Consider the following 26,902-nt stretch of genomic DNA (forward strand, 5'->3'; position numbering starts at 1 on the left):
GTTGTGTTGTGTAGTGGCTTTGCTGGCATGCATCCCACTTTTTAGTTTTTGCCCCACCAAGATTTACCTGCTAAAATCAACACTGCCTATAGCAATAGCCAAACATGATTGAGTAGGTGGTAGATTGTTCCCCTGGCTCAACTCACTGCAGTGCTATTTCTTTTTAACATGGGATTACTTAAGGTGAAATGGATAGTGTAGCCTACCTGTATCTAAACAAGAAGTGCCCTAAATGGAATCAGTGGCTATTATCCACAGGTTGTTGACTAGGGATTGATTGAATTATCCCTGATTAGACTAGTGTGACATTGTTAGGTCTGGGGTGTCCTGACTAACCTGACCTGGCTATGGGAAGTCTAAAGTCTACAGAGTGGAAATTATATTTTCAGTCAAAACACATATGACCACATTTTCCCCTTATGGAAACTGCTGAATCTGCCATTGCAGCCATTTCTCGACAACAACTTTTGGGTGGAAATAAGAAAGTACTCACTTTGTGAGGGAGTTGTACATCTTGCATTGCTTTGTGCAGTGTGATGGTCAAAAAGGATGCAGAAAGGAATGGTAGGTGTGCTCTGTTACCCATTACTGCCACTTGGTGGACTGTTGAAGAAATTACATAAGAATAAATCAAAATAGCCTTTTTTTCTTCTTATTTTTATTTACCTTTCTTTAACTAGGCAAGTCAGTTAAGAAAAAAAACTTATTTTCAATGATGGCCCAGGAACAGTGGGTTAATTGCCTTGTTCGGGAGCAGAACGACAAATTTTTAGCTTGTCAGCTCAGGGATTCAATCTTGCAACCTTCCAGTTGCTAGTCCAATGCTCTAACCACTAGGCTACCTGCCGCCCCAAGGCCATCAGACTGTTAAACAGCCATCACTAGCACATTAGAGGCTGCTGCCTATAGGCATAGACTAGAAATCACTGGCCACTTTAATAATGGAACACTGGTCACTTTAATAATATTTACATATCTGGCATTACTCATCTCATATGTATATGCTGTATTCTATACTATTCTACGGTATCTTAGTCACTTAATAATGTTTACATATCTTGCATTATTCTTCTCTTATGGATATACTGTATTCTATACTATTCTACGGTATCTCATTCACTTGATGTTTACATATCTGGCATTACTCATCTCTATACTATTCTACAGTCCGTTCCGCTCTGACATCCCTCGTCCATATGTTTATAGTCTTAATTCATTCCTACTTAGATTTGTGTGTATTGGGTATATGTTGTGTAATTTGTTAGATATTACTTGTTAGATATTACTGCACTGTAACATCTGCTAATCATATGTATGTGACCAATACAATTAGATTTTATTTCTATAAAAATACATGGCTGTGGTTTGTTACCAGACAATATAGATCAGAGTTCCAGTGCATTGATACTGATTCTCACCAGTTGCTGGTTCTATGGAAAGCACAGATCACGTAATGACATTGACTGTTCAGTCACTATAGGAAGTTTATGAAGTTAATTAAATATTAACAATAATGATATGAAGAAGGTAATAACAATGCTTGGATCAATGCCCTCAAGTATTATTTTATACATAACAATAAAAATATAGAATCTATTGGTGCATTATTTATGCTGTGTCCTTAAACACATTACCCCCTTGAATAAACTGTATCAACTATAATTTGGCAAGTAAAGTGAAATTGAAAGAGAACATCTGCATAGAAAAGTGAAATATAAGCATTTGAGATTTTGACAATATCAGGCACTCTCTCTAATTCACTGATACCCAAATCCAAAGATCCTGGTATTTAGTTGGGCAGTGGGAGTCCAATGGCTGATATCACAGAGGTGATGAGTAGCAGAGTGCTGACTAAGACAACTTGACTTCCAGAGCGATACACCTGGCGACCATTCAATAGCTGGACTGGGCGATAGGTTCCCACCATAGGCTTTCCATCAGCAAACTGAAGCTGAGAAAATGCAGCAAGCTGTAAGACACAAAGATGAAAACATGTTAGACCAGTGGCATACCACAGTTTTGAATGGCCCCCAAAATGTCTTAGATAGTTTTGGGGGGAAATGGAAAATTTCTTGCAATTCTACAGAAATTGTTATGGGGCAGAGTTAACCATTTGCAGTTTTACAGTTAATTTCCTGACAACAGGTAATTGTATGATTGTACAGGTATAATGTCAAGTATAAAGGTGACATAGGTGAGGTACAGTATAATGTCAAAGGTGATTCTATAAAGCACCTGTTGCCTGCTGAGAGGAATGGTATTTTCGAACATTGTCCAGACGACAGATTCTTCACAGGCGGGTGTGGTGAGAGAGCCATCGTAGCGGAAGTAGCTGGTCATATTACTCTGAGAGGGGATGAGCATGTCCAGGGACACTTCACTAAGGGTAGTGTTTGAGCCTAAAGTTGGACACAATAAATACAATGGAAAATAAATATACAGTTGCCAAGGATTCCAGCCACCCGAGCCATGGACTGTTCTCCCTGGTCCCGTCTGGTAGGCGGTACCGGAGCATCGGGTCTCGAACCAACAGACACTGAGATAGCTTCTTTCCCCAGGCCATAAGACTGTTGAAGAAGTTAACTACCCCTGCCCTCCCTCTCTTCCAGACTTTCCGCACTGACTACCTGCTCTGTCTCTATGCTCAACCACAGGTCTCTACCACTCAGGCACACACACCTACACTGACACTCTTCTCATTCACATATACCCACATGCACACGCACTCATGCACCCACGCTCACACACTCACTACTGACGCCACACACATACAGATGTAGGATCTTAATAGTCCAGTGCCGGACATTTTTAAGTTGGGTAGCACTTTATAATAACTCCACATATTAAAGCATTTATAATGGATTATTAAATATTTTATTCATCATTTATTCATCATTACACCCACATTTGTAAAAGTTAGTAACCTATTTAATAATGATTCATAAGATCATTTATAAGATGTTTAATATGCTGTAGGTCCTTATAAACCATTTACTAGTCATTAGTTAAGTATTTTTGCGTGGACTCATCTAAAGTGTGGGATATTTATACTTTATAAATACTTTATAAATGTTTTGAGCAGGGGCTGGAACCGAAATACTTTTCCAATCATTCCGTTCCGAGCAGAACCTCTATGTTTTTTTGTTCCAGTGTTCCGACCAGAAAATAAAGTTCTAAAGCGGTTTGAACCCCAAAAAAGTAACAGTTCATTTAGTTCCTTTTCGTTCATTTCTTAAACTGTGAAATAATCTTTACATTTAGCTCGTTAAATTATTCCTCCAATTAGTGCCAATTGAGCAGCTTGCTGTGGGACAGGTATTTTTATTTAACTAGGCAAGTCAGTTAAGAACAAATTCTTATTTACAATGATGGCCTATCCCAGCCAAACGCAGACAACCTATGGGTCTCTCAATCACGGCCAGATGTGATTCAGCCTGGATTCAAACCAGGGACTGTAGTGACGCCTCTTACACTGAGATGCGCCACTCGGGAGCCCAAGAGGTAAAAGTTGTTTACATGTTTGATTGGTTAGATAAGTGCAGGCGCAAGATCAGACTGAAATTTCACGGGTCGGGAGAGAGCGACATGCTGCTTGGCTTGAAACGCTGAACATCATGACGTGAATTGGAACATGTTTAGGCTATACTAACATTCTAATTATACAGAATTACATACTAGACATTAGGAATATTTTTGAAACTAAAAAGAATGTTATTGACCCGTTCTCAAGATTTGAAAATAACAGTTCTGTTCCATAACACTAGAGATCCCTTTCGTTCCTGGTTCTGTTTCCGTTTCTCTGAACATTTTGTTATTTTTCGGTTTTCATTTCTGTTCTCTGAACCAGTTGCAACCCCTGGTTTTGAGTGACCAGTATAATTTCTCACAAAAAGATAAACATGCCATTGGTAAACATTCCAGCAGTACCTGATGCTCCTTAAGGTCTCAAAATGACCACTAGGACATATCAATGGTTTAACAATAAGCACACAATACAGTGGATGTTTTAAGAGAATATACTTACAATTTTATTCCAAAACAGTCACCCTGTTGTAATAGTGTTATGCTAGGTAAAATGTTTTTAGTCTAAAAATGCTAACATAGAAGTTTCTTGGCAGTGACTTTTCTATCAAAACCAAAGTGTCGATTGCAGCCAGTCACTTCTTCTTGGTTAACCCAGAACTAAAATATTGCGTAAATTGGTCAGCTGCGTGATTAAGGTCTTGGTTATTTTATACATCAGTGGTCCATACATGTTAGAAATTGGTCTCCACATTCACAAAAGGAAACTCTCACATTTCCACTTTGAAATTTCAGACTTGATTTCCCCTTACAAAAAATGTATCAACCCCTACAAAAATGTCCATTAATTATAATCCATATAATTCACATTTCCTGTTGCTGCAGGATTATTTTCCTACTGTAGTAGGCTGGCTCAAATTAAAATCCTATATCTGTACACTCGCATCACAATGCACACACCACATAGCTGCCATAGTGATTATAGTGATTATTATTACCGTTCACTGCTGCTTTATTGATTATTATGATTATTATTAACATTGCAATTTATCCTGCTACTGGTCACTTTTACATCATTTACATGTTCATACCTATCCCAATCACTCCAGTACCCCTGCGCATTGTATTAATGGTACAGGCACTGACCTGTATATAACTGCATTCTCATGTTTAATTTATTTTATTTTATCGTATTTCACGTGTGTTTCTTCTTATCTACAGTGCATTCAGAAAGTATTCATACCCCTTGACTTATTCCACATTTTCATGTGTTACGGATACAATTATTATAAAAAAATTTACGCATCTACACCCATTACCCCATAATGACAGTGAAAACATGTTTTTAGAAATGTTTCTATATTTATTGAAAATGAAATACATAAATATCTTATTTAGATAAGTATTCACACCCCTGAGCCAATACTTAGTAGAAGTACCTTTGGCAGCGATTACAACTGTTTCTTTCTGGGTAAGTCTCTAAGAGCTTTCCACAAATGGATTTTGCAACATTTGCCCATTATTCTTTTCAAAATTCTTCAAGCGATGTCAAATTGGTTGTTGATCACTGCTAGATAACCATTTTCAGGTCTTGCCATAGATTTTCAAGTAGATTTAAGTCAAAACTGTAACTCGGCCACTCAGGAACATTCACTGTCTTCTTGGTAAGCAACTCCAGTGTAGATTTGGCATTGTGTTTTAGGTTATTGTCATGCTGAAAGATGAACTAATCTGGTGGAAAACAGACTGAACCAGATTTTCCTCAAGGATTTTGCCTGTGCTTAGCAACATTTCATTTCTTTCTTATCCTGAAAAACTCCCTAGTCCTTAACGATTTAAAAGCAAACGCATAACATGATGCAGCCATCACAATGCTTGAAAATATGAAGAGGGGTACACAGTAATATGTTTGGGGAAAATCCAACACAACACAACACTTTGTATTCAGGACAAAAAGCGAATTGCTTTGCCAAAATGTTTCCAGTATTACTTTAGTGCCTTTGTTGAAAACTGGATGCATGTTTTGGAATATTTTTTATTCTGTACAGGCTTCTTTCAATTCACTCTGTCAATTAGGTTAGTATTATGGACTATCTATAATTTTGTTGATCCATTAAATGCTGTAACTGTTTTAAAGTCACCTGAGTGGTTTTGTCACGACTTCCGCCGAAGTCGGTTCCTCTCCTTGTCCGGGTGGCGTTCAACGTCACCGGTCTTCTAGCCATCACCGATCCACCTTTCATTTTCCATTTGTTTTGTCTTGTTTTCCCACACACCTGGTTTACATTTCCCTCATTACTTGTCGTGTATTTAACCCTCTGTTCCCCCCATGTCTGTGTGTGTAATTGTTTATTGTCAGGTTGGCACACTTCCGGCTGGTTTGCGCCGGGTTTTGTTTTATACCCGTGCTTTGTGGCAGCCGGTACTTTGTACGTAGTTGTGGTACTTTGTGCTGCCTCACTTGTTCTTTGGGCATTTGTTTTTGTGACGCGATTGCGTTCTGTTCAAATGATTGCCTCAGTAAAGTGCTTTGTCCACTCATCTCTGCTCTCCTGTGCCTGACTTCCTGACTTCCGGGAGCACGCGGCGATGCTCCACCATCTCGGCGCCGCCATGGACCGCGTCGTCCAAACCATGGACCTCTGGGAGAGACGGAGTTCCTCCAGTGTCTCCACCAGCACAACCAGGTCTCCACTACTCGCCCCCCCTGCACCCGGTCCCAGTGGGATTCGTCTCGCCCTTCCCCGGGAGTACGACGGGACGGCTGCACGCTGCCAGGGTTTCCTGTTGCAGCTGGATCTCTACCTGGCAACCGTCCACCCGGCTCCTTCGGGCCGTGAGAAAGTGTCCGCCCTCGTCTCGTGCCTCTCGGGGAAAGCCCTGGAGTGGACCAACGGCATGTGGGGAGAAGGAGATGCGGCGCTGGACCATTTCGAGGATTTCACCCGCCACTTCCGGGCGGTCTTCGACCACCCGCCCAAGGGTAGAGCAGCGGGTGAACGTCTCTTCCATCTGAGGCAGGGGACGAGGAGCGCCCAGGAGTTCGCAATGGACTTTCGAACCCTGGCCTCCGGTGCGGGATGGAACGACAGGGCCCTGATCGACCGCTGCAGTTTGCGCGAGGACGTCCGTTGGGAGTTGGCCTGCAGGGACACCACCCTCACCTTCGACCAACTGGTGGACCTGTCCATTCGGCTGGATAACCTGCTGGCTACCCACGGATGTCCAGAGAGGGGTCTGTCGGTTCCATCCCCCAGCACCACCGCTCCGATGCCCATGGAGCTGGGAGGTGCTGCGCTCAGGGAGGCCGGAGGAGGTACCGTCTCGTGCACCATCTGTGGCCGCAGAGGTCACACTGCCGGTCGGTGCCGGGTTGGTTCCTCTGGGGGTCGAGGCAGCAGGCATGGCACTCTGGCATCACCCCACATGAGCCGGCACCATTCTCACCCAGAGCCTTCTGTTGCACACATGTTTTTGTTTGTTACCTTTCCTGAGTTTTCCACGCATTCCCAGCATAAGGCGCTCGTCGATTCAGGCGCGGCTGGGAATTGTATAGACAGAGCATTCACTCATAGTTTAGGGATCCCCATTGTTCCAGTGGCTGTGCCCTTCCCAGTTCACGCCTTAGACAGTCGACCACTGGGGTCAGGGTTGATTAGGGAGGCCACCGCTCCCCTGGGCATGGTGATGCAGGGGGGTCACAAGGAGAGAATCAGTCTCTTTCTCATCAACTCTCCTGCGTTTCCCGTGGTGCTAGGTCTACCCTGGTTAGCCTGTCATGACCCCACTGTTTCATGGCAATGGAGGGCTCTCACGGGGTGGTCGCGAAAGTGCTCGGGGAGGTGTTTAGGGGTTTCCGTTGGTGCTACTGTGGTGGAAAGTCCAGACCAGGTCTCCACCATGCGCATCCCCCCCGAATATGCCGATTTGGCTCTTGCCTTCTCCAAAAAGAAGTCGACTCAATTACCACCCCATCGATGGGATTGTGCGATAAATCTCCAGGTAGACGCCACACTCTGCGTCAGGGGTACATTCGGTCCTCCACTTCACCTGCCTCCTCGAGTTTCTTTTTTGTGAAGAAGAAGGAGGGAGGTCTGCGCCCGTGTATTGACTATTGAGGCCTTAACCAGATCACTGTGAGGTACAGTTACCCGCTACCTCTTATAGCCACAGCGATTGAGTCAATGCACGGGGCACACTTCTTCACCAAACTAGATCTCAGAAGCGCTTACAACCTGGTGCGTATCCGGGAGGGAGACGAGTGGAAGACGTTGTTCAGTACTACCTCAGGGCATTATGAGTACCTCGTCATGCCGTACGGGTTGATGAATGCTCCATCAGTCTTCCAAGCCTTTGTAGACGAGATTTTCAGGGACATGCACGGGCAGGGTGTAGTGATGTATATTGATGACATTCTGATATAAACCGCTACACGCGCCGAGCATGTGTCCCTGGTGCGCAGGGTGCTTGGTCGACTGTTGGATCATGACCTGTACATCAAGGCTGAGAAATGCCTGTTCTTCCAACAGTCCGTCTCCTTCCTAAGGTACCGCATTTCCACCTGAGGGGTAGAGATGGAGAGTGACTGCATTTCAGCCGTGCGTAATTGGCCGACTCCCACCACGGTAAAGGAGGTGCAGCGGTTTCTAGGGTTTGCCATTTACTACCGGAGGTTTATCCGGGGTTTTGGTCAGGTAGCGGCTCCCATTACCTCACTGCTGAAGGGGGGACCGGTACGTTTGCAGTGGTCGGCTGAGGCGGACAGGGCTTTTGGTCACCTGAGGGCTCTGTTTACCTCGGCTCCCGTGCTGGCCCATCCGGATCCCTCTTTGGCATTCATAGTGGAGGTGGACGCGTCCGAGGCTGGGATAGGAGCCGTGCTCTCTCAGCGCTCGGGTACGCCACCGAAGCTTCGCTGCTGTACCTTCTTCTCAAGGAAGCTCAGCCCGGTGGAGCGAAACTATGACGTGGGGGACCGGGAGCTGTTGGCTGTCGTCAAGGCTTTGAAGGTGTGTAGACATTGGCTTGAGGGGGCTAAACACTCTTTTCTCATCTGGACTGACCACCGCAATCTCAAGTACATCTGGGTAGCAAGGAGACTGAACCCTCGCCAGGCAAGGTGGGCCATGTTTTTCACCCATTTGTTTTCACCCTTTCTTACAGACCAGGTTCCCAGAACGTGAAGGCAGACTCACTGTCCCGGCTGTATGACACAGAGGAGTGGTCCGTGGATCCCACCCCCATACTCCCGGCCTCCTGCCTGGTGGCGCCGGTAGTGTGGGAGCTGGATGCAGACATTGAGCAGGTGCTACGTGCAGAGCCCACTCCCCTCCAGTGTCCCGCTGGGCGTCTGTACGTTCTGTCCGTGACCGGCTGATCTATTGGGCCCACACGTCACCCTCCTCTGGTCATCCAGGAATTTGTCGAACGGTGCGCTGTCTGAGTGGGAAGTACTGGTGGCCCACTTTGACTAAGGACGTGAGGGTTTATGTTTCCTCCTGCTCGGTGTGCGCCCAGTGTAAGGCTCCTAGGCACCTGCCCAGAGGTAAGCTACACCCCTTACCCGTTCCACAACGGCCTTGGACGCACCTGTCGGTGGAATTCCTTACCAATCTTCCTCCCTCACAGGGTAACACCATGATCCTGGTCGTTGTGGACCGTTTTTCTAAGTCCTGCCGTCTCCTCCCTCTGCCCGGTCTCCCTACGGCCCTACAGACTGCGGAGGCCTTGTTTACACACGTCTTCCGGCACTACAGGGTGCCTGAGGATATAGTGTCTGATCGGGGCCCCCAGTTCACTTTGAGGGTCTGGAAGGCGTTCATGGAACGTCTGGGGGTCTCAATCATCCTCGATCAGTAACGGGCAGGTGGAGAGAGTGAACCAGGATGTGGGTAGGTTTCTGAGGTCTTATTGCCAGGGCCGGCCGGGGGAGTGGGCGGCGTTCGTGTCCTGGGCAGAGATCGCCCAGAACTCGCTCCACCACTCCTCCACTAACCTCTCCCCCTTCCAGTGCGTACTGGGGTACCAGCCGGTTCTGGCGCCTTGGCATCAGAGTCGGATCGAGGCTCCTGCGGTGGACTACTGGTTCAGGCGCGCAGAGGAGACATGGGACGCCGCTCATGTTCACCTTCAGCAGGCCGTGATGCGCCAGAAAGCCAGTGCAGACCGTCACCGCAGTGAGGCCAGGTCTGGCTCTCGACCCGAAACCTGCCCTTCCACCTGCCCTGCCGGAAGCTGGGGCCGCGGTTTGTGGGGCCATTTAAAGTCCTGAGGAGACTGAACGAGGTTAGTTACATGTTATAGCTTCCCCCGGGTTACCATATTAGCCCCTCGGTCCATGTGTCTCTCCTCAGGCCGGTGGTGGTTGGCCCGCTCCAGGAGTCTGAGGTGCGGGAGGTTCCTCTGCCCCCTCTGGACATTGAGGGGACCCCGGCGTATTCCGTTCGCTCCATACTGGATTCGAGGCATCAGGCGAGGGGCCTTCAGTACCTTGTAGAGTGGGAGGGGTATGGTCCGGAGGAGAGATGCTGGGTTCCGGTGGAGGACGTGTTGGACCCTTCAATGCTGCGGGAGTTCCACCATCTCCGTCCGGATCGCCCTGCACCTCGCCCTCCGGGTCTTCCCTGAGGCCGGTGTCGGCGCGCGGGTCAAGGGGGGGTACTGTCACGACTTCCGCCGAAGTCGGTTCCTCTCCATGTTCAGGCTGCGTTCGGCGGTCGACGTCACCGGTCTTCTAGCCATCGCCGATCCACCTTTCATTTTCCATTTGTTTTGTCTTGTTTTCCCACACACCTGGTTTACATTTCCCTCATTACTTGTCGTGTATTTAACCCTCTCACTCACAGAGTGAGTCCATGCAACTTATTATGTGACTTGTTAATTAAGCAAATCTTTACTCTTGAATTTATTTAGGCTTGCCATAACAAAGGGGTTGAATACTTCTTGACTCAAGATATTTCAGCTTTTAATTTTTAAATAAGTTGTACACATTTCTAAAAACATAATTTCACTTTGACAACAACATTTTTCCCCATTTTCGTGGTATCCAATTGATTGTTACAGTCTTGTCTCATCGCTGAAACTCCTGTACGGACTAGGGAGAGGTGAAGGTCGAGAGCAATGCGTCCTCCAAAACACAGCCCAGCCCAGCCACACTGCACCTGGCCCGCCACAGGAGTCACTTTCTGAAGGGACTGTATATTACCATTATTGCATTGTTGGGAAAGAGCTTGCAAGTTAACTCTTAAGGATTGGCCCCTTTTTTAAAATTTTCGCCTAAAATGACATACCCAAATCTAACTGTCTGTAGCTCAGAACCCTGAAGCAAGGATATGCATATTCTTGGTACCATTTGAAAGGAAACACTTTGAAGTTTGTGGAAATGTGAAAGGAATGTAGGAGAATATAACACAATAGATCTGGTCAAAGATAATACAAAGAAAAAAACAACCGTTCTTTTTGTATTTTTTTGGTACAATCATTTTTGAAATGAGAAAGGCCATAATGTATTATTCCAGTCCAGGTGCAATTTATATTTTGGCCACTAGATGGCATCAATGTATGTGCAAAGTTTCAGACTGATCCAATGGACCATTGCATTTCTGTTCCAAATATTGTATCAAGAATGACCAAAATGTGCCTAATTTGTTTATTAATAAGTTTTCATGTTCAAAACTGTGCATTCTCCTCAAACAATAGCATGGTATTATTTCACTGTAATGGCTACTGTAAATTGGACAATGCAGTTAGATTAACAAGAATTTAAGCTTTCTGCCAATATCAGATATGGCTATGTCTTAGGAAATGTTCTTGTTACTTACAACCTCATGCTAATCGCATTAGCCTATGTTAGCTCAACTGTCCCGCAGGGGACCGACCAACCCTAAAGAAGTTAAATATTTAACTGTACTATTTTACACCTGCTGTATCTTGTACATGAGACAATTAAACTTTTGAAATCTTTGAAACATGCCAGTTGTACTTTAGACTCTTGGCACTCATGCCAATGTGACTGGAAACTATGGGCACTTTCACATAGGCCTATCCCTGTATGATCCTGATCCTGGAGTATTATCTACCTGGATCCATCCCATACAATAATACATTACAATGGCTGTTATTTATGGGATTGTATGACTTACTGGGATGTTTTATAGTGTTCAGAGCATTTACAATGGCGTCATATTTTTTGTTGGAGCTTCTTGATTCCTGAAAATATAAGATAAGTAACATCAATCACATGTCCTAACAACCCAAATAAAACTATTACAGTTGTACATCTCATGGATAATCTCATAGTTAATACCTCATAAAAGAATCCAAGAACTCCAACCCCTGCAGGGTCTTTCAGAGCTTCAGCCAAAGAGTTGTATTCCTCTTTTATATTAACAATATGCAGCTGAGGACAAAAATAAATAAAATGTGAACACTCTTAGTGTATGTACATGTGATTGCTGTATAATTACTGTACACATACTGTACCCAAATGACCGTTAAAAACAATGTAATAAACACAAATCAAGAGCATGAAAATGTACTGTGAATGTTTCCTTTCTTTTGGTCATCAAACCTCCATGGGATATCGTTCTCCATCAATGGTGTGTTCTGATCCAGGGCCTCCATCCTTGCCCCAGTGCAGGTGGAGCTGTACTGCCTTGTATGGCACTGCCAGATCTCCACCCTGAACCTTCGCTGTGGCAGGCAGGTCCACTTGAACTGCAGAGATATGAAAGATTTAGTCCATGTAAGAGCAGATATTTGGAGTCCATGGACCTTGCATGTACTGTACTATTATATTGTTCAGTCTATGTTATGGAGCTTTGAGTTTATATCAAATCTGTGAAATATCAAGGCATTAAAAGGGTGAATAGGCCTTGCTATTCATGTTCAATACAACTACAATATACCATGCTGATATAATGTATAATTTGCAGGGGTCATTGTACTGTAAATGTAATGCAGCATCTATATAGCAACTTACCAGTGTGACCATTGTTTGTGATGAAACCGTGGAAGGCCTCTTGGTACCCAGTGAATGTGAATGGTGTAAGGCGTCCGTCTGGTAGGGTTCTTCTCGTCACAATGTTAATTGGAGACTGGGCTGTTCCGTCACATGTCCCAGCAACCGTTGCCCAACCATCAGGTCCTTCTCAGCGAATATTGAGACAGAACATTAGTTATGTTTGATTTGGGGTGGCAGATAGCCTAGTGGTTAGAGTGTTGGACTAGTAACTGGAAGGTTGCAAGATCAAATCCCCATGCTGACAAGGTAAAAATCTGCTGTTCTGCTCCTGAACAAGGCAGTTAACCCACTATTCCTAGGCTGTCATTGAAAATAAGAATTTGTTCTTAACTGACTTGCCAAGTTAAATAAAAATGTTTGAAGAACTTTGATTCCAATGGGTATTTTAGTAAATATATGTGCAACAAGTGTTGAATTTCATGTTTTATAATTACACAAAATTGTAGTAGTTCCCATGCCTGATATTAGTGTACATTCCTTTTGTTGTTGTAAGTTCCCTTTTTAATGTCGCACACTTCCTTCTCCTTCTGTATTCTCCCTCATAAACATTCCCTGACCTCCCTTACCTCTTCCATTTCTACTGTATGTGGAAAAGGTTCAAGTAAAATTGTCCCATGAAAATACTTATCAATCCATTATGTTAAAACACAGATATTGAGTTTATATAGTCACTGACATTGTAATATTATGGTCTTCTACCAGTATATTGTGATTTGTATCTGTTGATTTGTGAATGCTGTACATGCTAGCTAGTTAGCGGGGGTGTATGCTTCATGATTAACGACTCATGTGTAATCGTAACAACATACAGGAACTCAAGTCCTTTTGTTCACCTGACCTAGAATTCCTTACAATCAAATGGCGACAATATTATCTCCCAAGAGAGTTCTCGTTGGTGATTGTCACAGCCGTGTATATCCCCCCCAAGCCGATACCATGACAGCCCTCAAGGAACTTCACTGGACTCCATGCAAACTGGAACCATATATCCTGAGGCTGCATTTATTGTAGATGGGGATTTTAACAAAGCAAATTTGAGAACAAGGCTACCTAAATTCTACCAGCATATTGATTGTAGCACTCGTGCGGGCAATACACTGGATCACTACTACTCTAACTTCCTTGTCACTTAAGACCCTCACAAACTTTTACAGATGCACAATTGAGAGTATCCTGTCTGGCTGTATCACCGCCTGGTATGGCAACTGCACTGCCCACGACTGCAAGGCTCTCCAGAGGGTGGTGTGGTCTGCACAACGCGTCCCTGGGGGCAAACTACCTGCCCTCCAGGAAACCACCCAATGTCGCAGGAAGGTCAAAAAGATCATCAAGGACAACAACCAACCGAGCCACTGCCTGTTCACCATGCAGAAGGTGAGGTCAGTACAGGTGCATCAAAGCTGGGACCGAGAGACTGAAAAACAGCTTCTATCTCAAGGCCATCAGACTGTTAAACAGCCATCACTAACACAGAGAGGCTGCTGCCTACATACAAACACAAAATCATTGGCCATTTTAATAAATGGATAACTGGTCATTTTAATAATGACACTTTAATAATGTTTACATATCTTACATACTCATCTCATATGTATATACTGTATTTTATACCATCTATTGCATCTTGCCTATGCCGCTCGGTCATCGCTAATCCATATATTGATATGTGCATATTCTTATTCCATCCCTTTAGATTTGTGTGTATTAGTTGTTGTGGAATTGTTAGATTACTTGTTAGATATTACTGCACTGTTGGAACTAGAAGCACTAGCATTTCGATACACTCGCATTAACATCTGATAACCATGTGTATGTGACCAATAACATTTGATTTGATTTGCGTTATTGTAGTTTTCTCTTCACATGTCGTCATTGTGTTAGCATGGCTATTCATGTCCCCTGTTGTTAACTTATACTTTACAGAAGAGTTGGTGCATAAGGGCAGCACAACATTTAATTTGTGGATTTTGTTTGTTTCTTTATCAGAAAATAAAGCATCATTAGACCAACCCTGATCCTCTGGACACCTGTTCACCAATCAAAATACAACACAGAGGCAATCTACACAGTCACATATGTACTGTATATGGTTTACCTGTGCAGTTGCCACCGCATGTAACCTGGGACTGGTAGCACCAATCTAGAGAAGGGATTTAAGGACAAAGATGTGTGGCAAAGTTCACTGTTAAGGTTAACCTTTGTCAATCAGATACAGACAGCTATAAAGGAACACCCAATGTTATTGGCTTTTGACAGATAGCATTAGAAAGATTAACTTGCCACAGGTGATAGAAATGTATATTCAGAACATTTCATTCTCTGAGACAGTGGTAGTTGAATTTCAAAATCATGTATCTAATTCAGTAGTTTCATCACCACATAGTGGGGTAAGCTTTGACAAAATGTCATAATTTCCCTCATTCCAGTGCATTTCATGAGAAAACATTGGATATTTCCTTACAATAAGCAGGCAGTTGGGCTGATCAAGTCTCTATAAGTAGACATAGATCAAGTTTCAACCCATGTTAGTTACTAGGATTGAATAAATAAATGAACACACTCACCTGCCCCTTGAATCTTCACAATGGTGGCAAAGAAAAATGAAATAAGTAAATTCATTGTGATTCGTGTTTGGTTGGGTCAAACGGATGAAGTTATTTTCTAAATAACGCCAATAAGCAGAGCACCTAGCTCATAAAAGTTCCAACAGAAAAGGCAACTCCTCCCACTAGGGTGTATCCATACCTGTTGATAAAAATGTATTTATATAGGACTGTTCCCTTATCATTTGTTATCTATACATTGACGGGAATTCGTTAATAAATCTCATATACTCCAGTTGAGTTATTTATAGACAGATATGAGTCAAAACTATTGAATACATTAGTGAGACACTCCTTGTAGGCTATTTCCTCAGAACTACTCTGATTAGATAGTTGGCATATCATTTTATGATTTGAGATGTGGTGTACTCTCACACGATAAATAAACAGTACTACATTTGTTTCCTTGTAAGTTGTGGGATCATACGTTTTTGGTTTCCTGTTGGTTCTGGGAATGAAGCCATAAGTTACCTGACTGATAGAATAGAAGTGAACACTGCCTGTTCTGGGAAGGTTTATTTTTGGTTGCAGGGAGGTTCTGAAAATGTTTTACTCTGGGTGGTTTTATTAAGGCTCTGAGAATGGAAATTATAGGTTATTTAGGGGGTTTTTGTTAACTTTTTTAAAACTCCAAGTACAGATAAGACACATGGAAATGTATTTCCTTAGGCATTAATAATGCAAACACATTTATTTTTTTGTGACACGGCATCAGTGAGATTCAAACCTATAGTCTTCTGTTCTCTATCCATGTAATTAGTCCACTTCACCACCAGGATGGAGCTGGCATGCCTTGTTTTTATACGCATACAAATCTGTTTATTTTAGTCTATTCAAACAGACCCAGTTTCAAAGGAAACAAGCACTCATTAAGATCAGGTGTAGCCAATTAGTGGGCGCGGCCAACACACCTGAACACACTTAACAAGATAGAGGATAGAGAGAGTTTTGTTGATGCTGAGAACGGAATGTATATGTTTTTAAATAACATTCTTAGACTGTTCTCTGAACATTAATAAAGATTTATTGTGGTTTTCATGGAAGGTTTTCTTAACGTCCTCGGATCAATTTGAGAACATGACTTTAAATAGAACTATGAAGAAACCTGTAGGAAATGTTATGCTGAAGTAGCAAAATTCCCAAAGCCAAACATTGCTCTTAATGTTCTCTGAACTATTTGAGAATATTCCCAGTGGCAAACCATTTGGAGAAAATTCCTAGAACATTACTAAAATTGAACTGAAATGTAACCATGTTTGAGCTTTTAGGAAACATTCTCTTATGTAATGAAATACTAAGAAAGTTACTATTTCAAGTTCCTTACCCTTACCTGTGGTCTAATTACCAAAGCACCCTCTAGTGGCCTCATGGGTGGAATTTGTCATGATTTTTCATGATTTCATAATTAATTAACAGTATTAATTTTTTCCCCACAGAAAATCTGGTGTTTCTATCTGAAATGGTTTTGTTATATTTCCGTCTTCTGTGATGTATATAAAGTGTAATATTGGGATGCAAACTCAAAATTGAATACATTTCAACTCTATATGTGACATGATACCGGTGTCTACTTGTTTTTAAGCCCATAACCATGTGTGTGAGGGGTGTACTTTTGTTTCAAAGAATGTTTGTTTAAGACTACCAAGAAACACTCTGTGTGACTCTGATTTAGCACACTGCAGTAAAAGGTTAAACATACTGAGAATGTTCAAAAGCCAAGCAACTATACTGCACCATTCCCAGAATGTGGTGGGAAGGTTGTATGCAAAATAGCCATAGGACAACCACGAACTCACCAAGCTCTAAGAAACATATGGTTCTCAGAATGTTATGTGCTAGATGGGTACTGGCCTTTGAGGCAGAAATAGTCACCCCGATAGATGTCAACAGAGCCGGCTCTAGCCTTTTGGGGGCCCTAAGCAAGATTTGGTTGGGGCACACACCTCGCGGCAAAACATTTTAGTGGCCCCCCTCTTGACCTGTGGAGAGATTTATTTACATTTTTTTCCTGTAATTCTACACATTTTGCAAAGGGACATAGAGAAAATGTTGCAGTTTAAAAGCAAGTTTTCTGCAATTCTACACATTTTGCCATGGCGCGGAGAGAAAACGTTGCAATTATACTATTTTGCCATTGGGCAGATAGACATCCAGAGGGCCCTAAGCGCCCACTTACAGTATGTCGTGCACACACAATCCATGTCTAAATAGTCTCAAGGCTTAAAATCTGTAGACAATATAAATGTACAAATACATTCTAAGTTGGTTACATTAACAATGATGATTACTAAATGTTACATGAAATGTAAATATGAAATATAAAAACCGAATGGAAACCCCCTTGTTAATATGTATTGGCAATAATTTACTTAATGGTGAGGCATGGAAAAAAAATGTTTTTGCTTTTGTCAAGCTGGATGTTTGAAATATGAGTAGGTGATTTCAGTCATGCTTCTTCAGGAATGGAATAAAGACAATTAGCACTTGAATGTTGTAAATGAATACTGTGTGTAAATACTGGAGTGATGTATGATTGTTAATACAATTGTTCATAGACACATTTTTTATACTGTGTCTGTGTGTATGCAAGTACTTTGGAATTATGTTTAAATCGTCGAAGCAACAACTTGAAAAGATGTCTTTTCAACTTTCACTTTCAACCAAAACCGAACTTAGACTGACCACTCCAGAACCCCCAGGAGTCAATGTGTAATTTCAACGATTCTTGAATACTCCTCACATGACATCATTTACAAATCCATGTTGGAGCTCATTGTTATACACTCTTAGAAAAAAGGGTTCTTCAGCTGTCCCATAGGATAACCTTTTTTTGGTTAAAGGTAAAATCCCTTTTTGGTTCCAGGCAGGACCATTTTGGGTTCCATGTAGAACACTCTGTGGAAAGGGTTCTACATGGAACCCAAAACGGTTATATTTGGAACCAAAATTGTTCTACCTGTGAATCAACCAGGGTTCTCCTAGAGAAGGGTTGGTTATTTAGCAACAAAACTGAAGAATACGCAACGATGGGGCAAAACAGATGGACTTGGCTTTGATTGTTGACAACATGTAAACTACAGTGCATTCGGAAAGTATTCAGACCGCACATCAATCTACACACAATACCCATAATGCAAAGCGAAAACAGGTTTGCAGATTAAAAAATATATATATTAAATATATAAAGGAAATATAACATTTACATAAGTATTCAGACCCTTTGCTATGAGACTCGAAAATGAGCTTGGGTGCCTCCTGTTTCCATTGATCATCCTTGAGATGTTTATACAACTTGATTGGAGTCCACCTGTGCTAAATTCAATTGATTGGACATAATTTGGAAAGGCACACACCTGTCTATACAAGGTCCCACAGTTGACAGTACATGTCAGAGCAAAAACCAAGCCATGAGGTCAAGGGAATCCGTAGAGCTCCGAGACAGGATTGTGTCAAGGCACAGATCTGGGGAAGGGTACCAAAACATGTCTGCAGCATTGAAGGTCCCCAAGAACACAGTGGCATCCATCATTCTTAAATGGAAGAAGTTTGGATCCACCAAGACTCTTCCTTGAGCTGGCCGCAGAGCCAAACTGAGAAATTGGGGGAGAATGGCCTTGGTCAGGGAGGTGACCATGAACCCGATGGTCACTCTGACAGAGCCCCTGAGTTCCTCTGAGGAGATGGGAGAACCTTCCAGAAGGACAACCATCTCTGCAGCACTCCACCAATCAGGCCTTTATGATAGTGGCCAGACGGAAGCCACTCCTCAGTAAAAGACACATGACAGCCTGCTTGGAGTTTCCCAAATGCACCTAAAGGACTCAGACCAACATTCTCTGGTCTGATGAAAACAAGATTGAACTCTTTGGCCTGAATGCCAAGTGTCACGTCTGGCGGAACCTGGCACCATCCTTATGGTGAAGTATGGTGGTGGTGGTAGCATTATGCTGTGGGGATTTTTCAGCGACAGGGACTGGGAGACTAGTCAGGATTGAGGGAAAGATGAATGGAGCAAAGTACAGAGGATCCTTGATGAAAACCTGCTTCAGAGTGCTCAGTACCTCAGACTGGGGCTAAGGTTCACCTTCCAACAGGACAATGACTCTAAGCACACAGCCAAGACAATGCAGGAGCGACTTAGGGACAAGTCTCTGAATGTCCTTGAGTGTCCCAGCCAGAGCCCAGACTTGAACCCGATCTAACATCTCTGGAGAGACCTGAAAATAGCTCTGCAGCGACACTCCCCATCCAACCTGACAGAGCTTGAGAGGATCGGCAGAGAAGAATGGGAGAAACTCCTCAAATACAAGGGTGTCAAGATTGGAGCGTCATACCCAAGAAGTCTCGAGGCTGTAATCGTTGCCAAAGGCGCTTCAACAAAGTACTGAGTAAGGGTCTGAATCCTTATGTAATTGCGATATTTCAGTTTTGTTTTTCAATACATTTGCAAAAAATTTCTAAGAACCTGTTTTTGTGGTATTGTTTGATGAGAGAAAAAACTATTTTATCCATTTTAGAATAAGGCTGTAACGTAACAAAATGTGTAAAAAGTCAAGGGGTCTGAATACTTGCCGAATGCACTGTAGTTACCAGCAATTTGTTGCAAAGGGATATACATATAGGCCTATCAAAAATTGTGAAACCATCAGGTTGTGTGTTCCCTGAAGCAGGGACCTAACTTTCACTGGGGATGGGGAGATATCCCCCACATTCTGAAATTGCATTTTTGTCCCCCTCAGTTGTATAATTGGAATGTGATACAAAACGAGGCAACAGTGTGCTTTTGGACCCTGCAGACACTGAGCAGCTGGGTAGGCTGTTTGGAGTGTTTATCTGACCAGATAAAAATAATAATAATGTTATGTTCCCCCACTTCTAAAACCAAAGTTGTGCCCCTGCTGAATTGTATTTGAACACGCATCGTTTTATTGGCAGACAGAGAGAGTAGCTGGCTAAATACACCACATTTCACTAGAGTAGGGCTATAGGACTCCTGAGTGGCGCAACGGTCTAAGACACTGCATCTCTGTGTAAGAGGTGTCACTGTAGTTCCTGGGTCGAATACAGGCTACATCACATCCGGGCGTGATTTGGAGTCCCATAGGGCAGCGCACAATTAGCCCAGAGTCGTTTGGGTTTGTCATTGTAAATAATAATTTCTTCTTAACTGACTTGCCTGGTTAAATAAAATAAAATAAGAAAGGAAAGGCTCGAACAGCAATCAGTCATCCTATGAATATTAAATCATGTGCGGAGGGATAAGGGGTTTGGCCTGAGTTTCATTGGGCACGAGTTAGGGAGTTTGTGCACCTATCAATGGATACAACGTAGCTGATATTCTGCAAAATTCTGAACGATTTGAGAAGTGCACAATTGATCAACTTTAGGAAATCCAGTTGTGTTGATAGACTATGGATCGCTGGAAAGGTAGAGTGGCGCTTGTTACCGGGGCTTCTGTTGGAATCGGAGCGGCGATTTGCAAGGCTCTTGTCCAGCACGGCATGAAGGTTGTCGGCTGTGCCAGGAATGTCGAGAAAATAGAGGTGGGGGCCATGTATGTGACGTACAGCGTTAGTGTAGCCTTTTTGTTGTTGCTACTTTTTGAACTGTACTGACTAGGCTACTCTACTACTATCTTAGACCAATATTGGACTAAAGGAGCTAACCTTACTCCAATGACCTTACATGTTTTGTTTAAATGGCGAATTGGCTCTGGAAAACTAAACAGCCAAATACTGAATAGATTATCAATTGCGGTACGGTTCTAGAAACATAAATCCCTCTACTTTCATATAACATCAAACAATTTCAAGAATTCAAAATACACACTTACTGCACTGTTTCATATGTAGCCTATATGGGCCTACAAATAAATAATTGACATGTCACCTGCATTCTGTCACAAGGTTTGCCTCACGTTTTACTGCACGTAGGTTTATTATAGATTACTACAGTCTAATGGCACCTGATCTATACCAATTGTGAAGTATTCTTTGCAAACTGTTTCATTACTTTTATGTGTGTCACAGTAGTATATGATATTGTAGAAAATTATTATTAGTCAAATGAAGCACATTTGGGAATTACTTTCATATGGCTTCACCATGGTGTTTTAACCTTTGGAACATAGTGCATGAAGTCATCTTACCTCTTGATTTTAGAAACTGGCAGCAGAGTGTCAAAGCGCTGGGCTCACTGGCACCCTTGTCCCCTACAAATGTGACCTTTCAAATGAAGAGGAGATCCTTTCCATGTTCTCTGCCATCAAGACTCTCCATCAGGGAGTGGATGTGTGCATCAACAATGCTGGCCTGGCCCATTCAGAGTCACTGTTGAATGGCAAAACCGATGGCTGGAGGACAATGATTGATGTAGGTGTCACTGTCAATGATCTCTGTGTTTATGTCAACTGCTGTCCATATTTATCTTTTATTTTTAGTCATTTAGCAGGCACTCTTATCAAGAACAACTTACAGTCAAAAAACAAAGCATGATTTTCGCTATCCTGTGTCATGCTCTCCATCATTTAATAACATTTGTTATTGATGTACGTTTCAAACTCTGTGTTGTCACTGACCTTATTTATCTAAAAAAAACAAGGGATGGCCGTCACACTTTCTTCAGTCCATTATTTAATATCACATTGATATTCAACGGCTGTATTTTACAGGTGAACGTCATTGCATTGTCTATCTGCACACGAGAGGCATACCAGTCTATGAAGGAGAGGAAGGTGGATGATGGACATATCATCAACATAAACAGGTACTGTACAACTCTATCTCTACCTCCAGATATGCAATTGGACTCGGGTTGCAGTGAATGCTTTTCTTTGGACAATCCACTGGTGGTACAAACCATAATGTATCTTCTTTTATTCTAGTATGAGTGGCCATCGTGTAGTTTTCAGTGCTGATACACACTTCTATAGTGCTACCAAGTATGCTGTGACTGCCCTGACAGAAGGGCTGCGGCAAGAGCTGCGAGAGGCTAAAACCCACATTCGAGCCACGGTAAGTTATTAATTCTTAGTCTTCTTATTAGAAATATTTCATTCTATTGTCAATGAGCTGATCAGTCGTCCATAGCCACCCAGCACTGAATTGTGCTAATTTATCATATTGTGAGTACTGTACACCAACAGTACACTGCTGAAAACGATGGTGTTCTATTATTGGCAACACTCCACAATATCAGGCCAGTGTGTCCTCATGATAGACCACATTTGATGTTTACAAATCAACCGATTTTATCTAGCTAATGCACAATGTAATCGTTAGAGCCATCTAATGTCAAACTGTCACTAACCCTGTGTTTCTGTTTTCCTCTGAACAGTGTATATCTCCTGGTATGGTGGAAACAGAATTTGCTTTCCGGCTTCACAGCCTCCATCCAGAGAAGGCTGCTGCTACCTACAACAGTATGAAGGTGAATAATAACAATAATAATGATATCTGTGTATACAGGCTTTATGATTGTTTTTGAATGTGTACGTTATAATTCTACTGCCTTCTTACAGTGTTTGGAAGCAGTCGACATTGCCAGTGCTGTAACGTATGTCTTAGGCACACCGCCACATGTTCACGTAAGTTGGACACTTGTCTGTCTCAGTATTCTTTCCACACTCTGTTCACTTCCATCAATGTTTGAATGAATGGGGGAAAAGTTTTCCATAATCTGACAAATAATAACTACTATACTCCTGTCTTTACATATCTAGATTGGAGATGTTCAAATGCGACCTGTGGAGCAAGTGTCATAGAGCAGTCCTGCAGGAGGAATCTGATGCACCTTGATCATCTCAGAGGATTGAACGTTGGCTTAAAGCTGTATGATTGTGGAGTTTTTGAATTGTGATTTTGGGTCTGATCCGAAAATGATTATTTGCCATGAAAAGTATTGTAGGCTACACTACAGCCCCTTTACAATCTGATACAACCTGATAATACTGACATTGTGTAACAACACGATTGCAATTTTCCATCAATATTTAGATCATTTTTTTAATTAATGTGTTTGCTAAAATAAAGTTATATTTCAAGTGAATTTTGTGTGCTGGTGTCGATACAATACAGTAAACACAAGGTCCAATTAAACTGAATAACATTTTCTATGTTACATACAAATATTACAAAAAGAAGACATTGAAAAGTAAAGACATTGAAAACTAATGCAAAAACAAAATGTATTATGTTACATAGCATAACACTAGAAAAATAATACACGAAAACATTGAAAAGTATAATGCAAGGATTGCACTCTGCAATCCAAGGAGAGCTGTGTTCATCTGTGACGTGCCTCGCCTTCATTTGGAGTTTGAGGGATTTTTCTGCATTCCAGTCTTGGAAATTTGCTTGCGCCTAGATAGCTAACACATTTTTGTCGTCAAGAAATGAATCTATTTTCCATATCACGCTTTGCTAATCAGTCAACTTAAAAAGGAGCCGGTCCTGCCTCCTGTCACATAGGTATGTACCGTTATGGGCAATGGGAGTCAGCCAGCTGTTTCTGGCAATACAGCTGTATGCTAGCTACAGTAGATGGGGCTAGCTTGGTAGCCATCTCTTTCCATTGTTGTTATGCAAGCTAGCTAACGTTAGCTATGTTGTTGTAGCTAAGAAGAATGCTACCTGCAGCTCCAGCCTGATATCCGTTGGATAGCTACGGCTACCTTTGCTTATTTGCAAAGTCATATACATTTTTATCGTAGCTAACTAGCTAAACCTTGTGATATCTAGCAATGTCTTCGCCCCCTGGCTATAATAATGTTCTACTGCATCTCTACCAGTCAGCCATGGCAGACAGCAGCGTCTTATCATCATAGCTTATTGTAGCCTAATATTTCATTGTTTACAATAAGGTTTTCTTATGACATAGCCATACTTAAACTGTAAAATATGGTGTAATACATTTGTTAACGTTTTTAAATTATGGAATCATTTTGTCCCATAACATAATTTCCAAAAACTGTTTTTTTTAACACATAACCAGCAAATGAAAATCATGTTGTTTATTATCTCTTCAACAGCCACTAAAAATGGATTTCATCGAGAGGGAAGCAGAGGAGTCTGAGGAGGAATTTGGGAGTCCAGAGGACACAGAGAAAAAGGCACTGAAGCATGCTGCAGCAAATGATGGTAATCTATTCATTGTACAGCATGTGAATCATTTAGACTTTATTTGAAAGATGTCCCTTGACAGAGTTATCATCATCACAACTACCCTAAATACGATCGATGTTAACAATGTACAACTTCTTGATTTGTGACTTAGATGAGGAGGAGGAAGAGGAGAATACAGAGGATCAAGATGCGGATGGAAACCTCTGTGGTCTGATTGATGATGGTGTGGAGGAAGGGGAGGAAGAGGATGAGGAAGAAGGGAATAAAGATAAAGAAGGTGATAGTGACTCTGGGGAGGAAATTGGACACCGTAAGAGGAAGAGAAGTAAGTGGTCATTCATAAATTGGTCCTGTATTTATTCATGTCTGGGCTGCACTGTGATTGCTCCCTAGCCACATTGTAGGCTATGTCTTCAGTCATTGAATAAACTATAATGTCGTAAACCCTTTGATTCTATTTTGCCCATTCAGATTCAAGCCTTCATGATTTGTGACACCAAACAGTGTGCAGCAGAATCATGCATACCAATAATAATCACCTTTGGTGTTTGTGTATCTTGCGATTTCTGTCTACAGGCTTTGACGACCGCTTGGATGATGATGATATTGATCTCATTGAGGAGAATTTGGGAGTAAAAGTGAAAAGGGTAAATATTCTGATGCCATTATGACAAGCAAAATTAATTGTCATCATGGACATTATAACACACAGCGGAGGTCTCGTGTCATGTCCCATGGTCCCACTCTCTAAAAATACTATGTAAAAGGAGATTGGCTAAAATGTTTTCCTGATATCTGTACTCCTTCCTTATCATCATAAACAGCAAAAGTTCCGTCGTTTGCGAGACATGTCGGACGATGAGGATGAGGAGGGAGATGAAGATGTTAGGGAGGCCCATGAGAAGGACATGATAGCGGATGAGATCTTCATGGGGACGGGAGCGGATGAGGGCGAGGCATTGGATGTGCCTTTGCATCCCGGGGAGGATGAGGAGGAGGACGATGAAGAGTCTGGTATGAAACATTTTAGTTTCTTCATCTATAAACAGTCGAGTTGTTTTGAGTTAGCCACTCGAAAATATTTGAGTCATAGTGGGTTTTTTTTATTTCCTCAGATATTGATGACTTTATTGTGGATGATGACGGACAGCCCTTGAAAAAACCCAAGTGGAGGAAGAAGCTGCCAGGATATACAGATGCGTAAGTGATTCTGACATTTCATTTAATCACTTAGATCCCAATTTGCAGTAGCCTCTCCACCTGAAAGCTTACCCGAAAGTAAGAAGTCCTATCTGTGCAATAGAATTTGATATGGTAGATGTTTCCCAAATGGCACCCTATTCCCCTATGGGCCCTGGTCAAAAGTAGGGCACTATAATAGAGTGCCATTTGTGACGCTGGCATGTTTATCTGTACTCACATGCAGTATTTAGTACTGAGCACCACTGCCTTTTTACAGAGCCCTTCAGGAGGCCCAAGAGATATTCGGAGGGGACTTTGACTTTGCCGAGTTTGACACTGAAGCCTATGAAGATGCAGAGGAGGAGGAGGAGGATGCAGATGAAGAGTCATGGGACCGGCCCAAGAAGCAGGCCAAGAAGAGGGTGGGTCGACGCAGTATCTTTGAGATCTATGAGCCTAGCGAGCTGGAGAGCAGTCACATGACGGACCAAGACAACGAGATCCGCTCCACTGACATGCCAGAGAGGTTCCAGGTGTGTATACTTCTATAGGTTGCGTTCTAAATGGCACTCGGACCCTATGGGCTCTGGTCAAAAGTAGTGCACTATATAGGGAATAGGGTGCACAGTCACAGTCATAGTCATTGGGACACATGAGCACCTGAAACTCACCTATAACTGTTATGGGCTTGACGCTGTAGCCCTGTGGTACTTTTTCAGGGGGGACTCCATTTCTTCAGCCAGAATTTCTGGGGACCAAATTTTTTTCGCAATGATTTTGCATGACTCCACCCCAAATATGACACAACATTAAAATCGGTACATTTAGATTTTTACATAAACAAATCACCTTCAATTCATTACATTTGCATCTCTTATCAAAATGAAAAGAAACTAATAAATACATTTACTAAATAAAATAAATAAATTATAATTATCTTTCTCAAAAACCTTTGCATAATGTCCCATACAATAATCTATACTCTTAATTTTTTCACTGTAGTTCCCCCGCGACCCCGACTTTGAATACCACTGCTGTAGCTCATACCCTTTTCTGTGTGTGTGGTCTTGTTGTTTTTAGTTACGCTCCACTCGTGTGAAGCCAGCAGAGGATGATGAGCTGGAACAGGAGGCTGAGTGGATCTATAGGAATGCCTTCTCTACTCTCACCATCTCCATGCAGGTACTGGAGTGAGGATATTTTAGCTAGGTCTTATAAGATAATTAGTTAAAGCTGATGCTACAGTCTAGGTCTGTTTTTAAAATGCTTGTGATTTTTTAAATCTAATATTATGTGTTTTCAGGAGAACGCAGACTATTTGGACAGAGGTCCAACCACTACTTTCAGCAGAAAAGGCCCCAGCACCATCCAGAAGATTAAAGAGGCTTTGAATTTCATGAGAAACCAACACTTTGAGGTACTACACAGTCCTTCTAGCAGTGTATGTAAAG

At 42.4% G+C, this 26,902-nt stretch overlaps 3 protein-coding genes across 4 annotated transcripts in view; 2 read left to right on the forward strand and 1 right to left on the reverse strand.

Annotated features, from left to right (window-relative positions):
* Positions 1-1,319: 1,319 nt before the first annotated feature.
* On the reverse strand, positions 1,320-15,290 carry ca4b (carbonic anhydrase IV b). Its single transcript, XM_029715241.1, has 8 exons — positions 15,109-15,290; positions 14,640-14,684; positions 12,503-12,667; positions 12,092-12,237; positions 11,828-11,920; positions 11,664-11,730; positions 2,236-2,399; positions 1,320-1,969 (listed from the first exon to the last, which is right to left on the reverse strand). The coding sequence occupies exons 1-8, from the start codon at positions 15,161-15,163 to the stop codon at positions 1,790-1,792; spliced, it is 915 nt and encodes a 304-aa protein (XP_029571101.1). The 5' UTR covers positions 15,164-15,290; the 3' UTR covers positions 1,320-1,789.
* Positions 15,291-20,427: 5,137 nt separating this feature from the next.
* LOC115163408 (dehydrogenase/reductase SDR family member 11) lies at positions 20,428-23,193 on the forward strand. Its single transcript, XM_029715242.1, has 7 exons — positions 20,428-20,690; positions 21,309-21,518; positions 21,818-21,912; positions 22,031-22,160; positions 22,483-22,575; positions 22,667-22,732; positions 22,868-23,193. The coding sequence occupies exons 1-7, from the start codon at positions 20,559-20,561 to the stop codon at positions 22,907-22,909; spliced, it is 768 nt and encodes a 255-aa protein (XP_029571102.1). The 5' UTR covers positions 20,428-20,558; the 3' UTR covers positions 22,910-23,193.
* Positions 23,194-23,425: 232 nt separating this feature from the next.
* LOC115163410 (transcription elongation factor SPT6) overlaps positions 23,426-26,902 on the forward strand; it is a 41,328-nt gene continuing 37,851 nt past the window's right edge. Inside the window, exons 1-9 of one of the 2 annotated variants that reach the window (XR_003869735.1) lie at positions 23,426-23,615; positions 24,176-24,284; positions 24,421-24,594; positions 24,846-24,916; positions 25,094-25,283; positions 25,385-25,469; positions 25,729-25,984; positions 26,532-26,633; positions 26,755-26,868. Coding sequence is in view for 1 of the 2 variants with exons in the window: in XM_029715244.1 (XP_029571104.1) it covers positions 24,185-24,284; positions 24,421-24,594; positions 24,846-24,916; positions 25,094-25,283; positions 25,385-25,469; positions 25,729-25,984; positions 26,532-26,633; positions 26,755-26,868 (1,092 nt within the window). In the remaining variant the exon portion in view is untranslated. The remainder of the gene's footprint in view (positions 23,616-24,175; positions 24,285-24,420; positions 24,595-24,845; positions 24,917-25,093; positions 25,284-25,384; positions 25,470-25,728; positions 25,985-26,531; positions 26,634-26,754; positions 26,869-26,902) is intronic. The other variant, XM_029715244.1, reaches the window with a different exon arrangement.

This window comes from Salmo trutta, chromosome 26 (assembly GCF_901001165.1).
Source record: "Salmo trutta chromosome 26, fSalTru1.1, whole genome shotgun sequence".
Taxonomy (NCBI): domain Eukaryota; kingdom Metazoa; phylum Chordata; class Actinopteri; order Salmoniformes; family Salmonidae; genus Salmo; species Salmo trutta.

What these genes read in the sequence shown, in the direction of transcription:
- ca4b (XM_029715241.1), bottom strand. Translation starts at nt 15,163, where the DNA reads ATGAATTTACTTATTTCATTTTTCTTTGCCACCATTGTGAAGATTCAA. An exon ending in CACAAACAATGGTCACACTG is followed by an intron (nt 12,238 to 12,502) that starts GTAAGTTGCTAT and finishes ATATCTCTGCAG; the next exon opens with TTCAAGTGGACCTGCCTGCC. An exon ending in GAACACTATAAAACATCCCA is followed by an intron (nt 2,400 to 11,663) that starts GTAAGTCATACA and finishes GTCCAACTTTAG; the next exon opens with GCTCAAACACTACCCTTAGT.
- LOC115163408 (XM_029715242.1), top strand. Translation starts at nt 20,559, where the DNA reads ATGGATCGCTGGAAAGGTAGAGTGGCGCTTGTTACCGGGGCTTCTGTT. An exon ending in GCTGGAGGACAATGATTGAT is followed by an intron (nt 21,519 to 21,817) that starts GTAGGTGTCACT and finishes TGTATTTTACAG; the next exon opens with GTGAACGTCATTGCATTGTC. An exon ending in AAACCCACATTCGAGCCACG is followed by an intron (nt 22,161 to 22,482) that starts GTAAGTTATTAA and finishes TCCTCTGAACAG; the next exon opens with TGTATATCTCCTGGTATGGT.